Source organism: Salvelinus alpinus, chromosome 19 (genome assembly GCF_045679555.1).
Source record: "Salvelinus alpinus chromosome 19, SLU_Salpinus.1, whole genome shotgun sequence".
Lineage (NCBI taxonomy): Eukaryota > Metazoa > Chordata > Actinopteri > Salmoniformes > Salmonidae > Salvelinus > Salvelinus alpinus.
The window spans coordinates 1,649,095-1,672,422 of NC_092104.1; the positions used below are offsets into that span (position 1 = coordinate 1,649,095).

At 44.9% G+C, this 23,328-nt stretch overlaps 3 protein-coding genes across 3 annotated transcripts; all 3 read right to left on the reverse strand.

Moving 5' to 3' along the window:
• Positions 1-918: 918 nt before the first annotated feature.
• LOC139544877 (uncharacterized) lies at positions 919-14,581 on the reverse strand. The gene is made up of 4 exons (XM_071352032.1): positions 14,170-14,581; positions 13,076-13,507; positions 8,693-8,795; positions 919-1,341 (listed from the first exon to the last, which is right to left on the reverse strand). Exons 1-4 carry the CDS (start codon positions 14,224-14,226, stop codon positions 1,244-1,246), a joined length of 690 nt encoding a protein of 229 aa, XP_071208133.1. The 5' UTR covers positions 14,227-14,581; the 3' UTR covers positions 919-1,243.
• Positions 14,582-14,686: 105 nt separating this feature from the next.
• On the reverse strand, positions 14,687-23,201 carry isca1 (iron-sulfur cluster assembly 1). The gene is made up of 4 exons (XM_071352033.1): positions 23,074-23,201; positions 19,408-19,461; positions 19,147-19,252; positions 14,687-16,782 (listed from the first exon to the last, which is right to left on the reverse strand). Exons 1-4 carry the CDS (start codon positions 23,170-23,172, stop codon positions 16,634-16,636), a joined length of 408 nt encoding a protein of 135 aa, XP_071208134.1. The 5' UTR covers positions 23,173-23,201; the 3' UTR covers positions 14,687-16,633.
• LOC139544876 (NADH-quinone oxidoreductase subunit N-like) lies at positions 19,468-23,065 on the reverse strand. Its single transcript, XM_071352031.1, has 2 exons — positions 20,337-23,065; positions 19,468-20,248 (listed from the first exon to the last, which is right to left on the reverse strand). The coding sequence occupies exon 1, from the start codon at positions 21,715-21,717 to the stop codon at positions 20,806-20,808; it is 912 nt and encodes a 303-aa protein (XP_071208132.1). The 5' UTR covers positions 21,718-23,065; the 3' UTR covers positions 19,468-20,248; positions 20,337-20,805.
• Positions 23,202-23,328: the final 127 nt, after the last annotated feature.

Consider the following 23,328-nt stretch of genomic DNA (forward strand, 5'->3'; position numbering starts at 1 on the left):
CGGTAGTGTACATCCTGTTTGCAACTAAAGTAATACTGCAACAAATGTGGCTAAGCAATTCACCTTTTGTCCCTAAAGGGCACGTATTGGTATATAGGTCAAAGAAAGAAGCAGACTGACTATCCCATTGAGCATGGTGAAGTTATTAATTACACTTTGGATGGTGTGTCAGTACACCCAGTCACTACAAAGATACAGGCGTCCTTCCTAACTCAGTTGCTGGAGAGGAAGGAAACCGCTCAGTAATTTCACCATGAGGCCAATGGTGACTTTAAAATAGTTACAGAGTTTATTGGCTGTGATAGGAGAAAACTGTGGATGGATCAATGACATTGTAGTTACTCCACAATACTAACCTAAACGACAGAGTGAAAATAATACTTACACTTGAGACATGACTCTGCCGTTGTGCTGTAGAAGTTGTGAATTTTGTCTCTTGTATAATACATTCTATACATGAGTTTATACTGGATTAAGCATCCATTTTCCTTAACTGTAATTTTGTTTGTTATGTTCCAACACTCCCTTAATCATGTTTACCAATACTGATACCTGTTACGTGTGGGTCCTGTCTAATTCTTTCTGCAAGTGGTTCAATTGCCAGTGCAAACAGAATTAGGGGAGAGGGGACATCCCTGTCTTGTGCCCCTTTCTAAAGCAATGTCATCAGATAATGTATATTTAAATCAGATAATGTATATTTGCGCTTTAGGACATAATATTTTTATTAAATGTATTCCAGGTAGGGTTGTGGGGGGGGGCAGAGGAGGGAGGCGTGGTGGGGGGAGCAGAGGAGGGAGGCGTGGTGGGGGGAGCAGAGGAGGGAGGTGTGGGGGGGGGAGCAGAGGAGGGAGGTGTGGGGGGAGCAGAGGAGGGAGGCGTGGGGGGGGAGCAGAGGAGGGAGGTGTGGGGGGGGGAGCAGAGGAGGGAGGTGTGAGAGGAGGGAGGCGTGGTGGGGGGAGCAGAGGAGGGAGGTGTGAGAGGAGGGAGGCGTGGTGGGGGGAGCAGAGGAGGGAGGCGTGGTGGGGGGAGCAAAGGAGGGAGGTGGTGGGGGAACAGAGGAGGGAGGCGTGGTGGGGGGAGCAGAGAAGGGAGGCATGGTGGGGTAGCAGAGGGAGGTGTTGTGGTGGGGGGAGCAGAGAAGGGAGGCGTGGTGGGGTAGCAGAGGAGGGAGGTGTTGTGGGAGGTGCGTTTGAGGCTGACGGTGTATAAAGTCCTTGAGAGATTGTCATGATCACCCCGCTCAAAGGTCGCGACCCCTGCTGGACGTCCACAGGATCCCCCTGAACAACTTCCTCTGCAGGTCCCTCAGGTCCTCAAAGTAATGCACGCTAGCCACACCTGGAACACAGTACATTGATTGGTTGGTTGGTTGGTCGATTGACATTCATACAGTGTCTTCAGAAAGTAGTTCACACCCCTTGACTTATTCCACATCTTGCTGTGTTACAGCCTGATTTCAAAATGGATTAAATAGCTCATTGTATCTTGTTATTGATACCTTGTCTTGTTTTGAGTGGTGCAACGGTCTAGAGCACTGCATCTCAGTGCAAGAGGCGTCACTACAGTACATGGTTCGAATCCAGGCTGTATCACATCTGGCCATGATTGGGAGTCCCATAGGGCAGCGCACAATCGGCCCAGCGTCGTCATTGTAAATAAAGTAGGGGTAGGCCGTCATTGTAAATAAGAACTGTTCTTAACTGACTTGCCTAGTTAAAAGGTTAAATACAATTTAAAAAAGTTTTGACTGATGTCTATCATTCACTAGCTAGCTAACCATCAACTAACAATTTATTTGAGAGACAACAAGTGCTCATTGTGCATCTGTTTTGCCCCATAGTTGCGCACACATCAGTTTTGTTGCTAAACAACCAACCCGTCTGTAGGTTTTGTTGCTAAACAACCAACCCGTCTGTAGGTTTTGTTGCTAAACAACCAACCCGTCTGTAGGTTTTGTTGCTGAACAACCAACCCGTCTGTAGGTTTTGTTGCTAAACAACCAACCCGCCTGTAGGTTTTGTTGCTAAACAACCAACCCGTCTGTAGGTTCTGTTGCTAAACAACCAACCCGTCTGTAGGTTTTGATGCTAAACAACCAACCTGTCTGTAGGTTTTGTTGCTAAACAACCAACCCGCCTGTAGGTTTTGTTGCTAAACAACCAACCCGTCTGTAGGTTCTGTTGCTAAACAACCAACCCGTCTGTAGGTTCTGTTGCTAAACAACCAACCCGCCTGTAGGTTTTGTTGCTAAACAACCAACCCGTCTGTAGGTTCTGTGGCTAAACAACCAACCCGCCTGTAGGTTTTGTTGCTAAACAACCAACCCGCCTGTAGGTTTTGTTGCTAAACAACCAACCCGTCTGTAGGTTCTGTTGCTAAACAACCAACCCGTCTGTAGGTTTTGTTGCTAAACAACCAAACCGTCTGTAGGTTTTGATGCTAAACAACCAACCCGTCTGTAGGTTTTGTTGCTAAACAACCAACCCGTCTGTAGGTTTTGATGCTAAACAACCAACCTGTCTGTAGGTTTTGTTGCTAAACAACCAACCCGTCTGTAGGTTCTGTTGCTAAACAACCAACCCGTCTGTAGGTTTTGTTGCTGAACAACCAACCCGCCTGTAGGTTGTTGCTAAACAACCAACACGTCTGTAGGTTTTGTTGCTAAACAACCAACCCGTCTGTAGGTTTTGTTGCTAAACAACCAACCCGTCTTTAGGTTGTGTTGCTAAACAACCAACCCGTCTGTAGGTTTTGTTGCTAAACAACCAACCTGTCTGTAGGTTTTGTTGCTGAACAACCAACCCGCCTGTAGGTTGTTGCTAAACAACCAACACGTCTGTAGGTTTTGTTGCTAAACAACCAACCCGTCTGTAGGTTTTGTTGCTAAACAACCAACCCGTCTTTAGGTTTTGTTGCTAAACAACCAACCCGTCTGTAGGTTTTGTTGCTAAACAACCAACCCGTCTGTAGGTTTTGTTGCTAAACAACCAACCCGTCTGTAGGTTCTGTTGCTAAACAACCAACCTGTCTGTAGGTTTTGTTGCTAAACAACCAACCTGTCTGTAGGTTTTGTTGCTAAACAACCAACCTGTCTGTAGGTTTTGTTGCTAAACAACCAACCCGTCTGTAGATTTTGTTGCTAAACAACCAACCTGTCTGTAGGTTTTGTTGCTAAACAACCAACCCGTCTGTAGGTTTTGTTGCTAAACAACCAACCTGTCTATAGGTTCTGTTGCTAAACAACCAACCCGTCTGTAGGTTCTGTTGCTAAACAACCAACCTGTCTATAGGTTCTGTTGCTAAACAACCAACCTGTCTGTAGGTTTTGTTGCTAAACAACCAACCCGTCTGTAGGTTCTGTTGCTAAACAACCAACCTGTCTGTAGGTTCTGTTGCTAAACAACCAACCCGTCTATAGGTTTTGTTGCTAAACAACCAACCCGTCTGTAGGTTTTGTTGCTAAACAACCAACCCGTCTTTAGGTTGTGTTGCTAAACAACCAACCCGTCTGTAGGTTTTGTTGCTAAACAACCAACCCGTCTTTAGGTTTTGTTGCTAAACAACCAACCTGTCTGTAGGTTTTGTTGCTAAACAACCAACCCGTCTGTAGGTTTTGTTGCTAAACAACCAACCCGTCTGTAGGTTTTGTTGCTAAACAACCAACCCGTCTTTAGGTTGTGTTGCTAAACAACCAACCCGTCTTTAGGTTGTGTTGCTAAACAACCAACCCGTCTGTAGGTTCTGTTGCTAAACAACCACCTCTACCACATATCTACAATACAAAATCTATGTGTACGTGTGTGTAAAGTCACATCAAATAAATACAAATGGTCACATGTGCCGAATACAACAGGTGTAGACCTTACAGTGAAATGCTGAATACAACAGGTGTAGACCTTACAGTGAAATGCTGAATACAACAGGTGTAGACTTTACAGTGAAATGCTGAATACAACAGGTGTAGACCTTACAGTGAAATGCTGAATACAACAGGTGTAGACCTTACAGTGAAATGCTGAATACAACAGGTGTAGACCTTACAGTGAAATGCTGAATACAACAGGTGTAGACCTTACAGTGAAATGCTGAATACAACAGGTGTAGACCTTACAGTGAAATGCTGAATACAACAGGTGTAGACCTTACAGTGAAATGCTGAATACAACAGGTGTAGTAGACCTCACAGTGAAATGCTGAATACAACAGGTGTAGACCTCACAGTGAAATGCTGAATACAACAGGTGTAGACCTTACAGTGAAATGCTGAATACAACAGGTGTAGTAGACCTCACAGTGAAATGCTGAATACAACAGGTGTAGACCTTACAGTGAAATGCTTACTTACAAGCCTTTAAACCAACAATGTAGTTTTAAGAAAATACCTAAAATAATAATAATTAAGAGATAAGAAAAACAAATAATTAAAGAGCAACAGTAAATAACAATAGTGGGGCTATATACAGGGGGTATCGGTGTCGAGGTAATTGAGGTAATTATGTACATGCAGGTAGGGTTATTAAAGTGGCTATGCATAGATAATAAAAGAGTAGCAGCAGCGTAGTCTGGGTAACCATTTGATTAGCTGTTCAGGAGTCTAATGGCTTGGGGGTAGAAGCTGTTCAGGAGTCTAATGGCTTGGGGGTAGAAGCTGTTCAGGAGTCTAATGGCTTGGGGGTAGAAGCTGTTCAGGAGTCTAATGGCTTGGGGGTAGAAGCTGTTCAGGAGTCTAATGGCTTGGGGGTAGAAGCTGTTCAGGAGTCTAATGGCTTGGGGGTAGAAGCTGTTCAGGAGTCTAATGGCTTGGGGGTAGAAGCTGTTCAGGAGTCTTATGGCTTGGGGGTAGAAGCTGTTCAGGAGTCTAATGGCTTGGGGGTAGAAGCTGTTCAGGAGTCTAATGGCTTGGGGGTAGAAGCTGTTCAGGAGTCTAATGGCTTGGGGGTAGAAGCTGTTCAGGAGTCTTATGGCTTGGGGGTAGTAGCTGTTCAGGAGTCTAATGGCTTGGGGGTAGAAGCTGTTCAGGAGTCTAATGGCTTGGGGGTAGAAGCTGTTCAGGAGTCTAATGGCTTGGGGGTAGAAGCTGTTCAGGAGTCTAATGGCTTGGGGGTAGTAGCTGTTAAGAGGCCTCTTGGACCTCGACTTGACAGTTACCTGATGTGGAATAGAGTTCCTTGTAGTCATGGCTCTATGTAGTACTGTGTGCCTCCCATAGTCTGTTCTGGACTTGGGGACTGTGACGAGACCTCCTGTGACATGTCTTGTGGGGTTTACATGGGTGTCCGAGCTGTGTGCCAGTAGTTCAAACAGACACCTCGGTGCATTCAATATGTCAATACTTCTCACAAATACAAGTAGTGATGAAGTCAATCTTTCCTCCACTTTGAGCCAGGAGAGACTAACATGCATATTATTAATGTTAGCTCTCTGTGTACAACCAAGGGCCAGCCGTGCTGCCCTGTTCTGAGCCAATTGCACATTTCTTAAGTCCTTCTTTGTGGCACCTGACCACACGACTGATCAGTAGCCCAGGTGCGACAAAACTAGGGCCTGAAGGACCTGCCTTGTTGATAGTGTTGTTAAGAAGGTAGAAACTAGGGCCTGTAGGACCTGCTTTGTTGATAGTGCTGTTAAGAAGGTAGAGCAGCACTTTATTATGGACAGACTTCTCCCCATCTTAGCTACTGTTGTATCAATATGTTTTGACCATGACAGTTTACAATCTAGGGTTACTCCAAGCAGTTTAGTCACCTCAACTTGCTCAATTTCCACATTATTCATTACAAGATTTAGTTGAGGTTTAGGGTTTATTGAATGATTTTCCAGAAATATTCCTTGCCACCCACTCTGAAAGTAACTGCAGCTCTTTGTTAAGTGTTTGCAGTCATTTCAGTCGCTGTAGTAGTCGCTGTGGTCCCGTGTGGCTCAGTTGGTAGAGCATGGCGTTTGCAACGCCAGGGTTGTGGGTTCATTTCCCACGGGGGGACCAGGATGAATATGTATGAACTTTCCAATTTGTAAGTCGCTCTGGATAAGAGCGTCTGCTAAATGACTTAAATGTAAATGTAACCTGACGTGTATAGTGTTGAGTCATCCGCATACATAGACAAAGTGGATTTACTCAAAGCCAGTTGCATGTCTTTAGTAATGATTGAAAAAAGGGGCCTAGACAGCTGCCCTGGGGAATTCCTGATTCTACCTGGATTATATTGGAGAGGCTTCCATTAAGGAACACCCTCTGTGTTCTGTTGGACAGGTAACTGTAAAATAGAGTTACTTATCCACAATATAGCAGGGGGTGTAAAGCCATAACATGTACGTTTTTCCAGCAGCAGACTATGATCGATAATGTCAAAAGCCACACTGAAGTCTAACATAATCATCAGTCATTTGTGTAAGGGCTTGTTGAATGTCCTTCCCTATAAGCATGCTGAAAGTCTGTTGTCAATTTGTTTACTGTAAAATAGCATTTTATCTGGTCAAACATATTTTCCCCAAACATTTACTAAGGGTTGGTAACAGGCTGATTGGTTGTCTATTTGAGCCAGTAAAGGGGGCTTTACTATTCTTGGGTAGCGGAATGACTTTAGCTTCCCTCCAGGCCTGAGGGAACACACTCTCTAGTAGGCTTAAATTGAAGATGTGGCAAATAGGAGTGGCAATATCGTCCGCTATTATCCTCAGTAATTTTCCATCCAGGATGCCAGACCCTGGTGGCTTGTCATTGTTGATACACAACAACAATGCTTTCACCTCTTCCACACTCACTTTACGGAATTCAAAATTTCCATTCTTGTCTTTCATAATTTGGACAGACATACTTGGATGTGTAGTGTCAGAGTTTGTTGCTGGTATGTCATGCCTTAGTTTGCTAATCTTGACAATTAAAAAATCATTACATTAGTTGGCAAAATCAGTCAGTTTTGTAAAAAGAGCCATCTGATTCAATGAATGAGGGAGCCGAATTTGCATTTTTCCCTCAAATTTAATTGAAGGTGCTCCAAGCTTTTTACTATCATTCTTTATTTAATTTATATTTGTTTCATAGTGTAGTTTCTTCTTTTTATTCAGTTTAAGTCACATGATTTCTCAATTTGCAGTACGTTTACCAATAGGTTGTGCAGCCAGACTTATTTGCCATTCCTTTTGCCTCATCCCTCTCAACAATACAATTTTTAAATTCCTCATCAAACAAAGGGGATTTAACAATTTTTACATTCATTTTCTTAATGGGTTTATGCTTATTAGTATCTGGGATAAGCAATTTCATAAATGTGTCAAGTGCAGCGTTTGGCTGGTCCTCATTACACACTACGGACCAACAAATAATCTACACATCAACAACATAGGAATCACTACAAAACGTATTGTATGACCTCTTATACACTATATTAGGCCCAGCCTTTGGAACTGTGGTTTTCCTAGATATGGCTACTATATTGTGATCACTACATCCGATGGATCTGGATTCTGCTTTGAAGCTAATTTCTGCATCATTAGTAAAGATGTGATCAATACATGTTGATGATTTCATTCCTGTGCTGTTTGTAAATACCCTGGTAGGTTGACTGATAACCTGAACCAGGTTGCAGGCACTGGTCACAATTGTATGCTTTTTGTTGTTGAGTGGGCAGCTTGATGAAAGCCCAGTCAATATTGAAATCACCCAGAAAATATACCTCTCTGTTGATATCACATACATTATCAAGCATTTCACACATATTATCCAGATACTGATTGTTAGCACTTGGTGGTCTATAGCAGCTTCCCACCAGAATGGGCTTTAGGTGAGGCAGATGAACCTGTAGCCATATTACTTCAACAGTATTTAACCTGAGATCCTCTCTAAGCTTTGTGAGAGCTAAAAACTTGTTGAAAGTGCCGAGCTGTCTGTTCAAACGACTAGTACACAGCTCAGTCACCCATGTATACCCCACAAGACATGCCACCAGGGGTCTGTTCAAACGACTAGTACACAGCTCAGTCACCCATGTATACCCCACTAGACATGCCACCAGGGGTCTCTTCACAGTCCCCAAGTCCACAACAGACTCTGGGAAACACACAGTACTACATAGAGCCATGACTACATGGAACTCTATTCCACATCAAGTAACTCATGCAAGCATTTTAAACAAAATTATTTAAAAAACTAAAACTGCACGTTATGGAACTGTGAGGAGACAACACATGAACTTTATACACACGTACAGTGGGGAGAACAAGTATTTGATACACTGCCGATTTTGGAGGAGTGGGCCAAAATCCCTGCTGCAGTGTGTGCAAACCTGGTCAAGAACTGCAGGAAACGTATGATCTCTGTAATTGCAAACAAAGGTTTCTGTACCAAATATTAAGTTCTGCTTTTCTGATGTATCAAATACTTATGTCATGCAATAAAGTGCAAATTAATTACTTAAAAATCATACAATGTGATTTTCTGGATTTTTGTTTTAGATTCCGTCTCTCACAGTTGAAGTGTACCTATGATAAAAATTACAGACCTCTACATGCTTTGTAAGTAGGAAAACCTGCAAAATCGGCAGTGTATCAAATACTTGTTCTCCCCACTGTATGTATGGTGGTATTATACATGTCATTTAGATACAGTATGCAGTGGTGTAATGTGTGTACAATGGCAGGAAATACACTTTCAAAACAGCAACATTTTCACCCCAGGGGAAACACTGCTTACCAGGTTCTATCGACATACGTTGTGGTGCTACTGCTGTATCATTGGTCCAGGCAGCAGGTCTCTGGCTCGACCACTCCTTCACCCCCAGGATGTCTGGACACACCTGAATTGATTGATTGCATTTATTTGAGAATTTAAAAAGTAGAAGGCTGGTCCTTCCCGGAGACAGCGAGGGAGTTAAGGGTACCAGATTATAGCCCAGGAGTTAAGGGTACCAGGTTATAACCCAGGAGTTAAGGGTACCAGGTTATAACCCAGGAGTTAAGGGTACCAGGTTATAGCCCAGGAGTTAAGGGTACCAGGTTATAGCCCAGGAGTTAAGGGTACCGGGTTATAGCCCAGGAGTTAAGGGTACCGGGTTATAACCCAGGAGTTAAGGGTACCGGGATATAGCCCAGGAGTTAAGGGTACCGGGTTATAGCCCAGGAGTTAAGGGTACCGGGTTATAGCCCAGGAGTTAAGGGCACCGGGTTATAGCCCAGGAGTTAAGGGCACCGGGTTATAGCCCAGGAGTTAAGGGCACCGGGTTATAGCCCAGGAGTTAAGGGTACCAGGTTATAGCCCAGGAGTTAAGGGTACCAGGTTATAGCCCAGGAGTTAAGGGTACCAGGTTATAGCCCAGGAGTTAAGGGTACCAGGTTATAGCCCAGGAGTTAAGGGTACCAGGTTATAGCCCAGGAGTTAAGGGTACCAGGTTATAGCCCAGGAGTTAAGGGTACCAGGTTATAGCCCAGGAGTTAAGGGTACCAGGTTATAGCCCAGGAGTTAAGGGTACCAGGTTATAGCCCAGGAGTTAAGGGTATCAGGTTATAGCCCAGGAGTTAAGGGTACCAGGTTATAGCCCAGGAGTTAAGGGTATCAGGTTATAGCCCAGGAGTTAAGGGTACCAGGTTATAGCCCAGGAGTTAAGGGTACCAGGTTATAGCCCAGGAGTTAAGGGTACCAGGTTATAGCCCAGGAGTTAAGGGCACCAGGTTATAGCCCAGGAGTTGATCTGGTAAAAGAGGTGAAGGAGGAGCATGGAACAGTAATCCGCTCGGTCATGTTGTCAACAAGGCAGCATGGTGCATCGTCCAGAAACATTTTCCATAAAATATGTTACAATTTTCAAAATAGTTTTCATTGGGAAGTCAGATCAAGCCTTTTTTTTAATCAACAGCAATCACAACAACAACAAAAATCCTACTCATTACTCAACGTGATTAACCCACATCACTTTGGTATTGAGCTGACTTCGCCGTCAGCCAAAACGGGGCACCTGGCTCCACGCGGGAAAGGCCTGGGTATTAATCAACACAAACCCGGGAAAGGCCTGGGTATTAATCAACACAAACCCAGGGAAGGCCTGGGTATTAATCAACACAAACCCGGGGAAGGCCTGGGTATTAATCAACACAAACCCGGGGAAGGCCTGGGTATTAATCAACACAAACCCGGGGAAGGCCTGGGTATTAATCAACACAAACCCGGGGAAGGCCTGGGTATTAATCAACACAAACCCGGGGAAGGCCTGGGTATTAATCAACACAAACCCAGGGAAGGCCTGGGTATTAATCAACACAAACCCAGGGAAGGCCTGGGTATTAATCAACACAAACCCAGGGAAGGCCTGGGTATTAATCAACACAAACCCGGGGAAGGCCTGGGTATTAATCAACACAAACCCGGGGAAGGCCTGGGTATTAATCAACACAAACCCGGGGAAGGCCTGGGTATTAATCAACACAAACCCGGGGAAGGCCTGGGTATTAATCAACACAAACCCGGGGAAGGTCTGGGTATTAATCAACACAAACCCGGGGAAGGCCTGGGTATTAATCAACGCTTAAGCCGGTCGCATGCTCATTGGCGACCCGTCATTCAGTTTTGAGCCCCACATTGTTTGCTAAATAAAAATAAAATACATTTTTGTGGGGGCGGTTGCCTGTTTTGCATGTTATTTTGGCATTAATACTTGTCAGTTAGCAAACAATGTAAAAAATAAAATAAATGTATTTAGTTAATAAAGCCTCCATACAAACATGGTCTCTTTATTGCTTTCTTGAGTAACACCAAAATGCAGGTGTTTCAGCCTAGCTCAGTGCTTTCTGTGGTGGTGGGGCAGCCAGTGGAAAATAAAGTGTAGGGGTTGGTAATGTTCTCTAGTTGCGTCGTGATTGGCTCAGTGTTCTGTCACTCATGGGGACACTACGTCACTGCCAAGTCTAAGGGTAGAGCTTCTAAAATTCAAGCACATTGGGTGCTGCCATAGACTTACATTAGAAGTGCCCATCAAAGAAAGCTCAAGGTCATTGGCAACAGATAAAATGAGGTCAAATCACGTTATATCTACGGTAGATTTGATTGGACTGATCATGTCAACTTTTATACTTCAAAATCTTAGCTAGCAGTCATCATCATGAATCAAGTCGACAATCTACTGGCAAATCCTTTTTAATCCTTGTCATATGAAGAGAAATAATAAAGAGAAATTACAGATAAAACGTATCGGTGCTCATCGGCCATTGGACATAAACATTACACAAGCTGGAAATCACAAATTCAACAATGAGTGGTTTGGAAGGAAACAGTGGCTAACTGCAAGCATTGCAAAGCAATCACTAGCCTGCTATTCAGCCTGCCCTTTTCTAGAGCTACGACCTGAAATTCACTGACATCATGATTCGACCTTGTTGTGTAGTAAGCTGGTAGTAGCCCATTTGCCTCACCCTAATAATTTGGTCAATTTACACCTCTTAAATGTAGCCTACTGTTCTGACTTGGTGGTGCACATGTAGCCTATAGCCTATAGCCTATCGAATATTGTAAGAGCTTTCATGGTTTGCTTATATGCCCCCTTTATTTATCCTACGGTTCTGACTTGGTGTACAGGGAGAACACTAAGAATTCTGTCGTTGTACATGAACGAATAGTTATATTGACTACGTCCTTCCTAGCTCGCTCATTAATGTCTTAATCGAAATTACGGATTGCCTCTTATCTGCTTGTCGTTCCCTTATGCCATAGTTTGTACATCTCAATTGTCAAAAACACTCAGCCATATATTTTTTTTAAAGGCAGTAAATGAGGCTGAATTAACTGTTTCGCGGCCAGATAAGGTTCCACTGATAGCCAGGTGTAGCAGTGGTAAGGTGTTGGGACTCTGCTGTTGGTGCCCTAACAGTTTGTGGGCACCGTTTGATACCGTTATAGTGCAATTCATGTATTGCTTAGTGTTGTGTTGTGGCTTTGCTGGCATGCACCCCCCACCAAGATGTACATGTTCAAACTACCACTGTGTCTGCCTCCCAGTCAAACTGCCACTGTGTCTGCCTCCCAGTCAAACTGCCACTGTGTCTGCCTCCCAGTCAAACTGCCTCCCGGTCAAACTGCCTCTCGGTCAAACTGCCTCTCGGTCAAACTGCCTCTTAGTCAAACTGCCTCCCAGTCAAACTGCCTCTCAGTCAAACTGCCTCTCAGTCAAACTGCCTCCCAGTCAAACTGCCTCTCAGTCAAACTGCCTCTCAGTCAAACTGCCTCTCAGTCAAACTGCCTCTCAGTCAAACTGCCTCCCAGTCAAACTGCCTCTCAGTCAAACTGCCTCTCAGTCAAACTGCCACTGTGTCTGCCTCCCAGTCAAACTGCCACTGTGTCTGCCTCCCAGTCAAACTGCCTCCCAGTCAAACTGCCTCTCAGTCAAACTGCCTCTCAGTCAAACTGCCTCCCAGTCAAACTGCCTCTCAGTCAAACTGCCTCTCAGTCAAACTGCCTCTCAGTCAAACTGCCTCCCAGTCAAACTGCCTCTCAGTCAAACTGCCTCTCAGTCAAACTGCCTCTCAGTCAAACTGCCACTGTGTCTGCCTCCCAGTCAAACTGCCACTGTGTCTGCCTCCCAGTCAAACTGCCTCCCAGTCAAACTGCCTCCCAGTCAAACTGCCACTGTGTCTGCCTCCCAGTCAAACTGCCTCCCAGTCAAACTGCCTCCTAGTCAACAGTTTGCGCATACATGATGACATTTTGGTGTTTGGCCATTTTTCTTTTTTTGTTCACCTGTTGTCATTTAACGACTAGTTTTCGTGCACATTTTTTAATTTGAGAAATAAATAAAATTGCGCTACGAAGACCTGCTCGGCAAATGCAAACATTTATTAAAAAATTTCTTGATTTACCTCAGACTCATTCAAACTATTTTAAGGAAGTGTATTCTGGATATGTTGTTGCTACGACGTCTCAAGAGGGACAAACAACAATATGGTCTTTTCAGTGATGCGAGGTACAGACCTTCCCTTCGCCTAGTTGAGTTCTGCTAGGAACAAACCCTTAACCTGGGGCAGACTCGGGGCATAAATCAACGCTAACCCGGTTCACCCAGAGCAATTATAGAATCCCCTCATCATTACATACCTCACCCCTCTGGAACAGATCCCTCAACAATGACAGCGAATCACAGCCCTTCGCAGTTTCCCGTGCCGCAAGATAGGGTAGGAAAAACAAATCAGGGGAAACCAGGCTGGGTCTCTCTCTCCCTGGTTGGCTGCTATTGGCGGAGGCGGGAGCAGTGGTGTGTCCCGGGGTGTTGGGGGCAGGCCTAGGGTTAAGGGCTGGGGTGGGGGTTGAGGCGGAGAAGGGCGTGGCTTGTCTCTGGTGGTACCATTTCCGACACTGGGTGTCTGAGAGTCTCGTGATGCATTCTGGGAGATGGGCCTTGGAGCGGGTGGTGGCGGTCGTTTCTCGAACCGCGGGGAGGGTGAAGGAGGGGAGGAGGCTGACGTTACGGGGGAGGGGCCCATTAGGGGGTGTGGTTCTCACAGCCAGTTGGGTCAGCAGCTCAGAGATCTGAAACAGGGGTATATTCATTAGATTCCTCTGCAAAACGTTTTGCAAGAGACTGCATACAGTTTATTCCAGGAAGCAAACGACGTGAAACGGAGAGGGACCTACGCGGATGTTTCCATTAGAAACTCATGTTGTTTTCATTGAAAAACATTTTCCATTTGGAGTAAACAGTTTATATTGGAAAAATGTTGCGCTAGACCAAACGTTTTACAATGGAATTTACTAATGAATAACCACAGGGTTGTTTTCATTAGTGGAAACCTCAGTGAAACGTTTGGCAACGGAAAACAATGTTTGGTCCCGTTTGGTTGCTGCTGAATACACCCCAGGATGAGCCATGATGATGGAACACGTAAACCCTGGACTGTTTTACCGTCTCAATTAATGAACGGTCAAGTTCCTCCAGAAGCAACATCTGACAACTCCTGTATAGGTTAACATCAGCTAACCACACGGTACGATATAGCAAGCGGATGCCCGACTGCGGTCGATGATGTGGCACACAAATATTGTTTGACGCAATACAAAGCCTGTTCATCTAGTCAACCAGGAACTTGACTATTTTTTCATGCCGCGTCATGATTTGACCTCGTTTTTTTTATTTATTTTTCCTGAGTTTCCAGTTGAATAAATTACATTGACATAAATCCATGGTTACCTACCTTAAACCCATACGAATCTCTGTGTTCACGCCCTCTCTTCCTCCGTCGCTTTCCCATGATTCATCTCAGTAGTGACTCGGCGGGAACATTTAAAAACATCCCGTACAGTAAACCCACTGACTCCGCTAACGGTACTGCAGGTGATGTCATAATGACAAGAACAGGAAGCGTCACTTCTGATGTAATAGTGGCCTGAAGGGACGACGTCCTTTGGGATCAGAAAAGGGGACAGTTGATTGATTCTAGTCAGTCTGTCCATCTACCTCGACTAGTGGATACATTACAGTGACAGATACTTGAATAATTGGCTAGAAATCCTTGTTTCGTAACATTTCCAGAGGACAAAAAAAATATCTAGCTAACTATCAGTCACTTCACAACAGAAATCTAACCAAAACTTCAAAATAAAATCACTCTTCACAACAGAAATGATCATTCGCTTCACAACACAACCCTTAATAATCCATTAAAATGTTTTACTGAGACAGAAACAGTAGAAATGACAAGGAGACTAATCCACAGATTTAAATTATATTTATTCTAGTCGACACGTCACCAACTGTAGACTAGTTACATATCTGTAGTATTCACAGCACAAAGCCTATATAGCAATACACTGAGTGGACAAAACATTAAGGACACCTGCTCTTTCCATGACAGACTGACCAGGTGAATCCAGGTGAAAGCTATGATCCCTTATTGACGTCTCTTGTTAAATCCACTTCAGTGTAGATGGAGGGAAGGAGACGGGTTAAAGAAGGATTTTTAAGCATTGAGACGGTGAAACAGCAACACAAAATATTTAAGCGCCTTTGAACGGAATATGGTAGTAGGTGCCAGGCGCACCGGTTTGTGTCAAGAAGTGTAACGCTGCTGGGTTTTTCCCACACTCAACAGTTTCCCATGCATATTAAGAATGGTCCACCACCCAAAGGACATCCAGCCAACTTGATACAACTGTTGGAAGCATTGAAGTCAACATAGGCCAGCATCCATGTGGAACGCTTTGGACAACTTGTAGAGTTCATGTCCCGACGAATTGAGACTGTTCTGGGGCCAAAAGGGGGTGCAGCTCAATATTAGGAAGGTGTTCCTAATGTTTTGTTCATTATTTATAGGCCTATACACACACATATATATATATACACACCACCAGTCAAAAATCTTAGAACACCTACTCATTCAAGGGTTTTTCTTTATTTTTACTATTTTCTACCTTGTAGAATAATAGTGAAGACATCAACACTATGAAATAACACATATGGAATCATGTAGTAACCAAAAAAAAGTGTTAAACAAATCTCAAATATAAAATATATTTTGATTCTTCAAAATAGCCACCCTTTGCCTTGATGACAGCTTTGCACACTCTTGGCACCGCTGAGCCACTTGGGAGACCCCAGCCAATGAAGAAAATTGACTACTTTAAAATTGAGATAGCATGGGCAGCACTATTGAGGCACTCACAGACCTCCAGCCCTCTCTTAGGAAACCATGTCATGCTGCTTCCTCGACTTGTCTACAGTCGGTGACTTTAGCATTACCCATCAAACACGTCATGTGACTATATTCAAACTACAGGTAACTACCAAAATAATGGAAACACTGGCGTAAATTAGGGATACAAAGTAAATTGAAAGCAGGTGCTCCCACACAGGTTTGGTTCCTGAGTTAATTCAGGAATTAACATCCCATCATGCTTAGGGGTATGTACACAAATTTTGGGTGGGCCATTAGTTTCCTGCCCTGTGGATGGCAGTGGTCACTGACTGGTTTAATGAGCATGAAAACGACGTAAACCATAAGCCATGGCCGTCTCAGTCACCAGATCTCAACCCAATTGAACACTTTACGGGGAGATTCTGGAGCGGCGCCTGAGACGGCGTTTTCCACCACCGTCCACAAAACACCAAAACGATGGAATTTCTCGTGGAAGAACGGTCTCCTCATCCCTCCAATAGAGTTCCAGACACTTGTAGAATTCATGCCAAGATGCACTGAAGCAGTTCTGATTGGTGGAGGCCCAACGCCCTATTGAGACACTACATGTTGGTGTTTCCTTTACTTTGGCAGCTCTCCAAGTCTCTCGTACTGTTTCTATGGTTACTGCCAGAACCACATGCATGTCTATGTAACAAGGTTTCACGGGGCTCAGCATGTCACAGCCCAGTGTTTAGATATTAGCCCTACAGTACACCATCACAAGACCCACAGCAACACAACTCATTCTGTAGCAGCACAGAAACATCCCATGTCTGTCTCAGAGAACTTCACACCACGTCTCACTCCTTCTGTCACGTTGTGTCCATCAGGCCTTTATTCACAGGCCTCCAGGAAGGGAAGGGAAGTGTGAGAGGGTTGGGAGATGTGTGTGTGTGTGTGGGGGGTTTATGGGTGGTAAGTATGGGTGCGAGGATGACGTTTTGGCTGTGTAGGGAGGCCAGGTCCCCAGCAGGAAGCCCTCTCACATGTTAAAGCTCTCTCCACAGCCGCAGGTGCCCTTGATGTTGGGGTTGTTGAAGACAAACTCACTGGACAGCTTGGACTCCACGAAGTCCATCTCGGTCCCCAGCAGAGTGAGCTGGGCCTTCTTCTCTATAAATACACGCACACCTGCAGGAGAGGACTAATAATTATTAGGTCTGTCAAAGTTAAATGTGTGACATTATTAAATGCTGTAAGTTATTTTCGGCGCCATTAATCCGTATCTCCATTTCTTCACTGCATGGACCCTTAAGCGCACCCGTTTCCTCAAAGACCTTTTTAAATGCAACACAACACTCTGCTGTGCCTGTCCCAAGGTTTCCGTTAGGGAAATGTGGCGCCGGACATGAGGCCTCCTGAAACATGGATCAGAGGGAGGAGAGGCCTCCTGAAACATGGATCAGAGGGAGGAGAGGCCTCCTGAAACATGGATCAGAGGGAGGGGAGGCCTCCTGAACCATGGATCAGAGGGAGGGGAGGCCTCCTGAACCATGGATCAGAGGGAGGGGAGGCCTCCTGAACCATGGATCAGAGGGAGGGGAGGCCTCCTGAACCATGGATCAGAGGGAGGGGAGGCCTCCTGAACCATGGATCAGAGGGAGGGGAGGCCTCCTGAACCATGGATCAGAGGGAGGGGAGGCCTCCTGAACCATGGATCAGAGGGAGGGGAGGCCTCCTGAACCATGGATCAGAGGGAGGGGAGGCCTCCTGAACCATGGATCAGAGGGAGGGGAGGCCTCCTGAACCATGGATCAGAGGGAGGGGAGGCCTCCTGAACCATGGATCAGAGGGAGGGGAGGCCTCCTGAACCATGGATCAGAGGGAGGAGAGGCCTCCTGAACCATGGATCAGAGGGAGGAGAGGCCTCCTGAACCATGGATCAGAGGGAGGAGAGGCCTCCTGCACCATGGATCAGAGGGAGGAGAGGCCTCCTGAACCATGGATCAGAGGGAGGAGAGGCCTCCTGAACCATGGATCAGAGGGAGGGGAGGCCTCCTGAACCATGGATCAGAGGGAGGAGAGGCCTCCTGAACCATGGATCAGAGGGAGGAGAGGCCTCCTGAACCATGGATCAGAGGGAGGAGAGGCCTCCTGAACCATGGATCAGAGGGAGGAGAGGCCTCCTGAACCATGGATCAGAGGGAGGAGAGGCCTCCTGAACCATGGATCAGAGGGAGGAGAGGCCTCCTGAACCATGGATCAGAGGGAGGAGAGGCCTCCTGAAACATGGATCAGAGGGAGGAGAGGCCTCCTGAAACATGGATCAGAGGGAGGAGAGGCCTCCTGAAACATGGATCAGAGGGAGGAGAGGCCTCCTGAAACATGGATCAGAGGGAGGAGAGGCCTCCTGAAACATGGATCAGAGGGAGGAGAGGCCTCCTGAAACATGGATCAGAGGGAGGAGAGGCCTCCTGAAACATGGATCAGAGGGAGGAGAGGCCTCCTGAAACATGGATCAGAGGGAGGAGAGGCCTCCTGAAACATGGATCAGAGGGAGGAGAGGCCTCCTGAAACATGGATCAGAGGGAGGAGAGGCCTCCTGAAACATGGATCAGAGGGAGGAGAGGCCTCCTGAAACATGGATCAGAGGGAGGAGAGGCCTCCTGAAACATGGATCAGAGGGAGGAGAGGCCTCCTGAAACATGGATCAGAGGGAGGAGAGGCCTCCTGAAACATGGATCAGAGGGAGGAGAGGCCTCCTGAAACATGGATCAGAGGGAGGAGAGGCCTCCTGAAACATGGATCAGAGGGAGGAGAGGCCTCCTGAAACATGGATCAGAGGGAGGAGAGGCCTCCTGAAACATTGATCAGAGGGAGGAGAGGCCTCCTGAAACATTGATCAGAGGGAGGAGAGGCCTCCTGAAACATTGATCAGAGGGAGGGGAGGCCTCCTGAAACATTGATCAGAGGGAGGGGAGGCCTCCTGAAACATTGATCAGAGGGAGGGGAGGCCTCCTGAAACATTGATCAGAGGGAGGGGAGGCCTCCTGAAACATTGATCAGAGGGAGGGGAGGCCTCCTGAACCATTGATCAGAGGGAGGAGAGGCCTCCTGAACCATTGGAGCATTAACAGCAGATTGTTAGTGACTTGTGTTTTTTAATACATTTTCACCATAAACAGCACAATACAGATGATTTGGTTTCCATCCCTTACAATCAAAGCCTAGTTCGTCTGTAACTCAATACACTGCTTTTTAAAATGGAAAAATATTTTACAGCAACATTAGGCACACACTGAGACATTGTAACATTACAGTAAAACCACAACTCAGAACTTTACAGCAATAATAATAAATCACTTATCATGTTAAGGAGAACATTTAAACATAATGTTGGGGATTTCATTTAGATTGTAGATGAAGTAATACATCTGACAAGATGAGGATAACTCAACAACATTCATGTTATCTAAAGTGGTCCAACGAGGACGTAAGTCTAAACGTTAGGATAACGTTGGGATAACGTCATTTAGGATAATGGTGTTTGCTCACCGTCCTGCAGCACCTCCTCATCAGCCTGATCCTTCTGCTTGGTGAAGTCCAGAGTGTAGGTCATACCGTTACAGCCCCGCGTCCTCACACCCACCTTCAGACCAAGCTAGACACAACACAACCACCATCATACCACTACCCATAACCCCTAACACCACCTTCAGACCAATGTGGACACAGTGCTAGGCCGGAACAAAAGCGTGCTCTCAAAGACGTCTCCAGGAGCAGAGATGGAGACTCCTGGGTTGGAGGGATACTCACGTATTCTGGTTTATCCTCCAGTAAGCTCCTGATCCTATTCACAGCAGATGGAGTCTGGAAGAGAGACCAGAGGGGTTGACCACACAGTATCATACGCACAATCATCCTACGGCAACTCTAGGAATCTCTGATACCAGATATAAATATGACTATTCGGAGACTTCAAATCCTTGCATCCCATTGTAGTATCGTCACACCAACACCACTGTCACACCAACAACACAGAACAAAAATATACAATGTAACATGCAACAAATTCATTGATTTTACTGAGTTACAGTTCATAAGGAAATCTGTCAATTTAAATAAATAAATAAATAGGGCCATAATCTATGGATTTCACATGACTGGGAATACAGACATGCATCTGTTGGTCACAGATACCTTTAAAAAAAAATTAAGGGGCTTGGATCAGAAAACCATTCAGTATCTGGTGTGACCACCATTTGCCTCATCCAGCGCGACATCTCCTTCACACAGAGGGCCTTGCGTTATCATGCTGAAACATGAGTTGATGGCGGTGGCTGAATGGCACGGCAATGGGCCTCAGGACATCGTCACGGTATCTCTGTGCATTCAAATTGCCTTCGATGAAATGCAATTGTGTTGATTGTCCGTAGCTTATGCCTGCTCAAAACATAACCCCACAATGGGGCACTCTGTTCAAATCAGCAAACCACTCGCCCACATGATGCCATACACATCTGCAATCTGACCGGTCCAGTTGAAACCGGGATTCATCCGTGAAGAGTACACTTCTCCAGCGTGTCAGTGGCCATCGAAGGTGAGCATTTCCCCACTGAGGTCGGTTACGAAGCTGAACTGCAGTCAGGTCAAGACCCTGGTGAGGACAATGAGCATGCAGATGAGCTTCCCATAGACAGTTTCTTACAGTTTGTGCAGAAATTCTTCAGTTTATGCAAACCCACAGTTTCATCAGCTATCCGGGTAGATGGTCTCAGATGATCCCGCAGGTGAAGAAGCCGGATGTGGAGGTCCTGGGCTGGTGTGGTTAGATGTGGTCTGCGGTTGAGGTCAGCTGGACGTACTGCCAAATTCTCTAAAACGCTGTTGGAGGTGGCTTATGGTAGAGAATTGAACATTACATTTTCTGGCTACAATTCTGGTGGACCTTCCAGCAGGCCAATTGCACACTCCCTCAACTTCAGACATATGCGGCATTGTGTTGTGGGAAAAAAAGGAGCACCCAGCACAAGGTGCACCTGTGTAATGATCATGCCCTTCAATCATCTTCTTGATATGCAACACCTGTGAGGTGGATGGATTATCTTGGCAAAGGGGAAATGCTCACTAACAGGGATGTAAACACACTTGTGCACAACATTTGAGAGAAATAAGCTTTTTTGTTGTTATGGAACATTTCTGGGATCTTTTATTTCAGCTCCATGAAACCAAAACTTGACAAGATGCGTTTATATTTTTGTTTACTATAATGTTTACTAGTAGTAGAGAGGACCAGAACAGTAGGCCTATAATGTTTACTAGTAGTAGAGAGGACCAGAACAGCAGGCCTATAACGTTTACTAGTAGTAGAGAGGACCAGAACAGTAGGCCTATAACGTTTACTAGTAGTAGAGAGGACCAGAACAGTAGGCCTATAACGTTTACTAGTAGTAGAGAGGACCAGAACAGTAGGCCTATAACGTTTACTAGTAGTAGAGAGGACCAGAACAGTAGGCCTATAATGTTTACTAGTAGTAGAAAGGACCAGAACAGTAGGCCTATAATGTTTACTAGTAGTAGTAGAGAGGACCAGAACAGTAGGCCTATAATGTTTACTAGTAGTAGTAGAGAGGACCAGAACAGTAGGCCTATAATGTTTACTACTAGTAGTAGAGAGGACCAGAACAGTAGGCCTATAATGTTTACTACTAGTAGTAGAGAGGACCAGAACAGTAGGCCTATAATGTTTACTAGTAGTAGTAGAGAGGACCAGAACAGTAGGCCTATAATGTTTACTAGTAGTAGTAGAGAGGACCAGAACAGTAGGCCTATAATGTTTACTACTAGTAGTAGAGAGGACCAGAACAGTAGGCCTATAATGTTTACTACTAGTAGTAGAGAGGACCAGAACAGTAGGCCTATAATGTTTACTAGTAGTAGAGAGGACCAGAACAGTAGGCCTATAATGTTTACTAGTAGTAGTGAGGACCAGAACAGTAGGCCTATAATGTTTACTAGTAGTAGAGAGGACCAGAACAGTAGGCCTATAACGTTTACTAGTAGTAGTGAGGACCAGAACAGTAGGCCTATAACGTTACACCAAACACACCTAATTTCTAATGACATTTTAGGATGGTTAGCTGAAGCAGAAGTGTCACATTTTCGTTCTCAAGCGCCAAAACTCTGAGCGCACCGCTAGGCAGAATATATGCGTTGATTGAAACAAAACACAAGAAAAGGCTAGTAGTTTAACACCATCTACGAAATGTAAGTTATTTAATAAGACCTAAATGCATATTCCCATTAAATGGATTGACATCAGATAATTGACATGGAGATTCAGTTGGGACGTTTTACCAGTAAAATGTAAAGAATTAGTATTCGCGATGAGTGATGGACTATTTTGGAAATTAGGTAGCCTGTGCCTAACTTGATGTTTGATGGTATTAAAAATAGAAAATGTTATTGAGACAATGTGTAGCATAGGCAGACGTTGCAATTTGAATATGTATTTAAATGCGTATTCAATTGGCTACATCTGTCGCGACAAACTCAGATAATTGTGACATTTACATTATTTGGACACCTAACAGCTCTACAACAAGTAGGTAATAAAGGATTGCAGGCCTATGATCTCATTTAATTACAATTCCATTCTAAGTTGTTAATGTTTTGACGTATTGTCGCATAACCATGTTGTTTTCACTGTTATGTCACAACAACTCGCCAGTGGGACTGGGCTATCCAGCAGCAACTGCAGTGAGCCGAGCTACTTAATCACAATGTCACAGAGACCTTTATCTTCAAACCGTGCCTGCACAGTTGACGTTAACAAGCTGGCTAACATTTTATGTAAGAAACTGTACTGCCCCCCCCCCTCATCGGACCCGGAACTAACTTGCTGTGTCACTGGACATGAGTGACAAACGTCCTTACGTAGCTACTATAGATAGATAAAAACTAGTGTATTCATAATCATTTGCTCGCTAGCTAGCGATATTAGCACACTAGATATTGTTACCTAGTTAAAACACAGTTCTCAAATCACCACTACACTCATTTTTGAAAAGCCCCAATCCGAAATTTAGCAAGGATTTAGCGGATTAAAACAGCAGGTAGTGTGGGCGGACTGGAGCTCCGAAGCTATCAAAAACGACATTTCATGGGTGCTGAAATCAGTAGTTTGTATGTATGTATATATATATATATATAAAAAAACGTAATTTTGTGACGTCGGAGCTCCAGTCCGCTCACACTAGTCGGTCATCAACTCCATTGTAAATCGTTAAAATTAATCGGCAAACTAGGATTATGAGAATTTAACTGACACATGATGAGTGCGACCAAAAACGACGACATAGCTATATTACATGACAGCTAGCTCGCTTTCTGTAACTTCGGCGCCAACAGTCTTAACAATATTCACCGACACTTCATTGTTTGGAGAGAAAATAATATAATGTAATATTTTTACACACTTACCAGCGTTAAAGCCGCTCTTGTGGCTAATATCTTTCTTTTACTGACTGCTCGGACGGTCGCCCTAGCCACCATGGAGGCAGACATGTTCGGTAATGACATACTAAGCCACAGATGATGGAACAATGACACAGATATTTGACTGGTTGTATAAATGTGAAGTATCCGGTGGGCGTTTCCATCCACTACCAAATATGGTAGGTAGAGGAAGCCCACTGGCACACAGTAGGAGAAGATGAAACGAGATGGATTTTTGTT

Coding starts and splice junctions, on each gene's coding strand:
- LOC139544877 (XM_071352032.1), bottom strand. CDS start 14,226: ATGGGAAAGCGACGGAGGAAGAGAGGGCGTGAACACAGAGATTCGTAT. Junction 13,508..14,169: donor GAGATTCGTATGGGTTTAAG/GTAGGTAACCAT, acceptor CCCCTGTTTCAG/ATCTCTGAGCTGCTGACCCA. Junction 1,342..8,692: donor ACGTATGTCGATAGAACCTG/GTAAGCAGTGTT, acceptor ACTGTGTTCCAG/GTGTGGCTAGCGTGCATTAC.
- LOC139544876 (XM_071352031.1), bottom strand. CDS start 21,717: ATGTCATTAGAAATTAGGTGTGTTTGGTGTAACGTTATAGGCCTACTG.
- isca1 (XM_071352033.1), bottom strand. CDS start 23,172: ATGTCATTACCGAACATGTCTGCCTCCATGGTGGCTAGGGCGACCGTC. Junction 19,462..23,073: donor CAAGAGCGGCTTTAACGCTG/GTAAGTGTGTAA, acceptor TCTCTCTTCCAG/ACTCCATCTGCTGTGAATAG. Junction 16,783..19,146: donor TGAGGAGGTGCTGCAGGACG/GTGAGCAAACAC, acceptor CCTCTCCTGCAG/GTGTGCGTGTATTTATAGAG.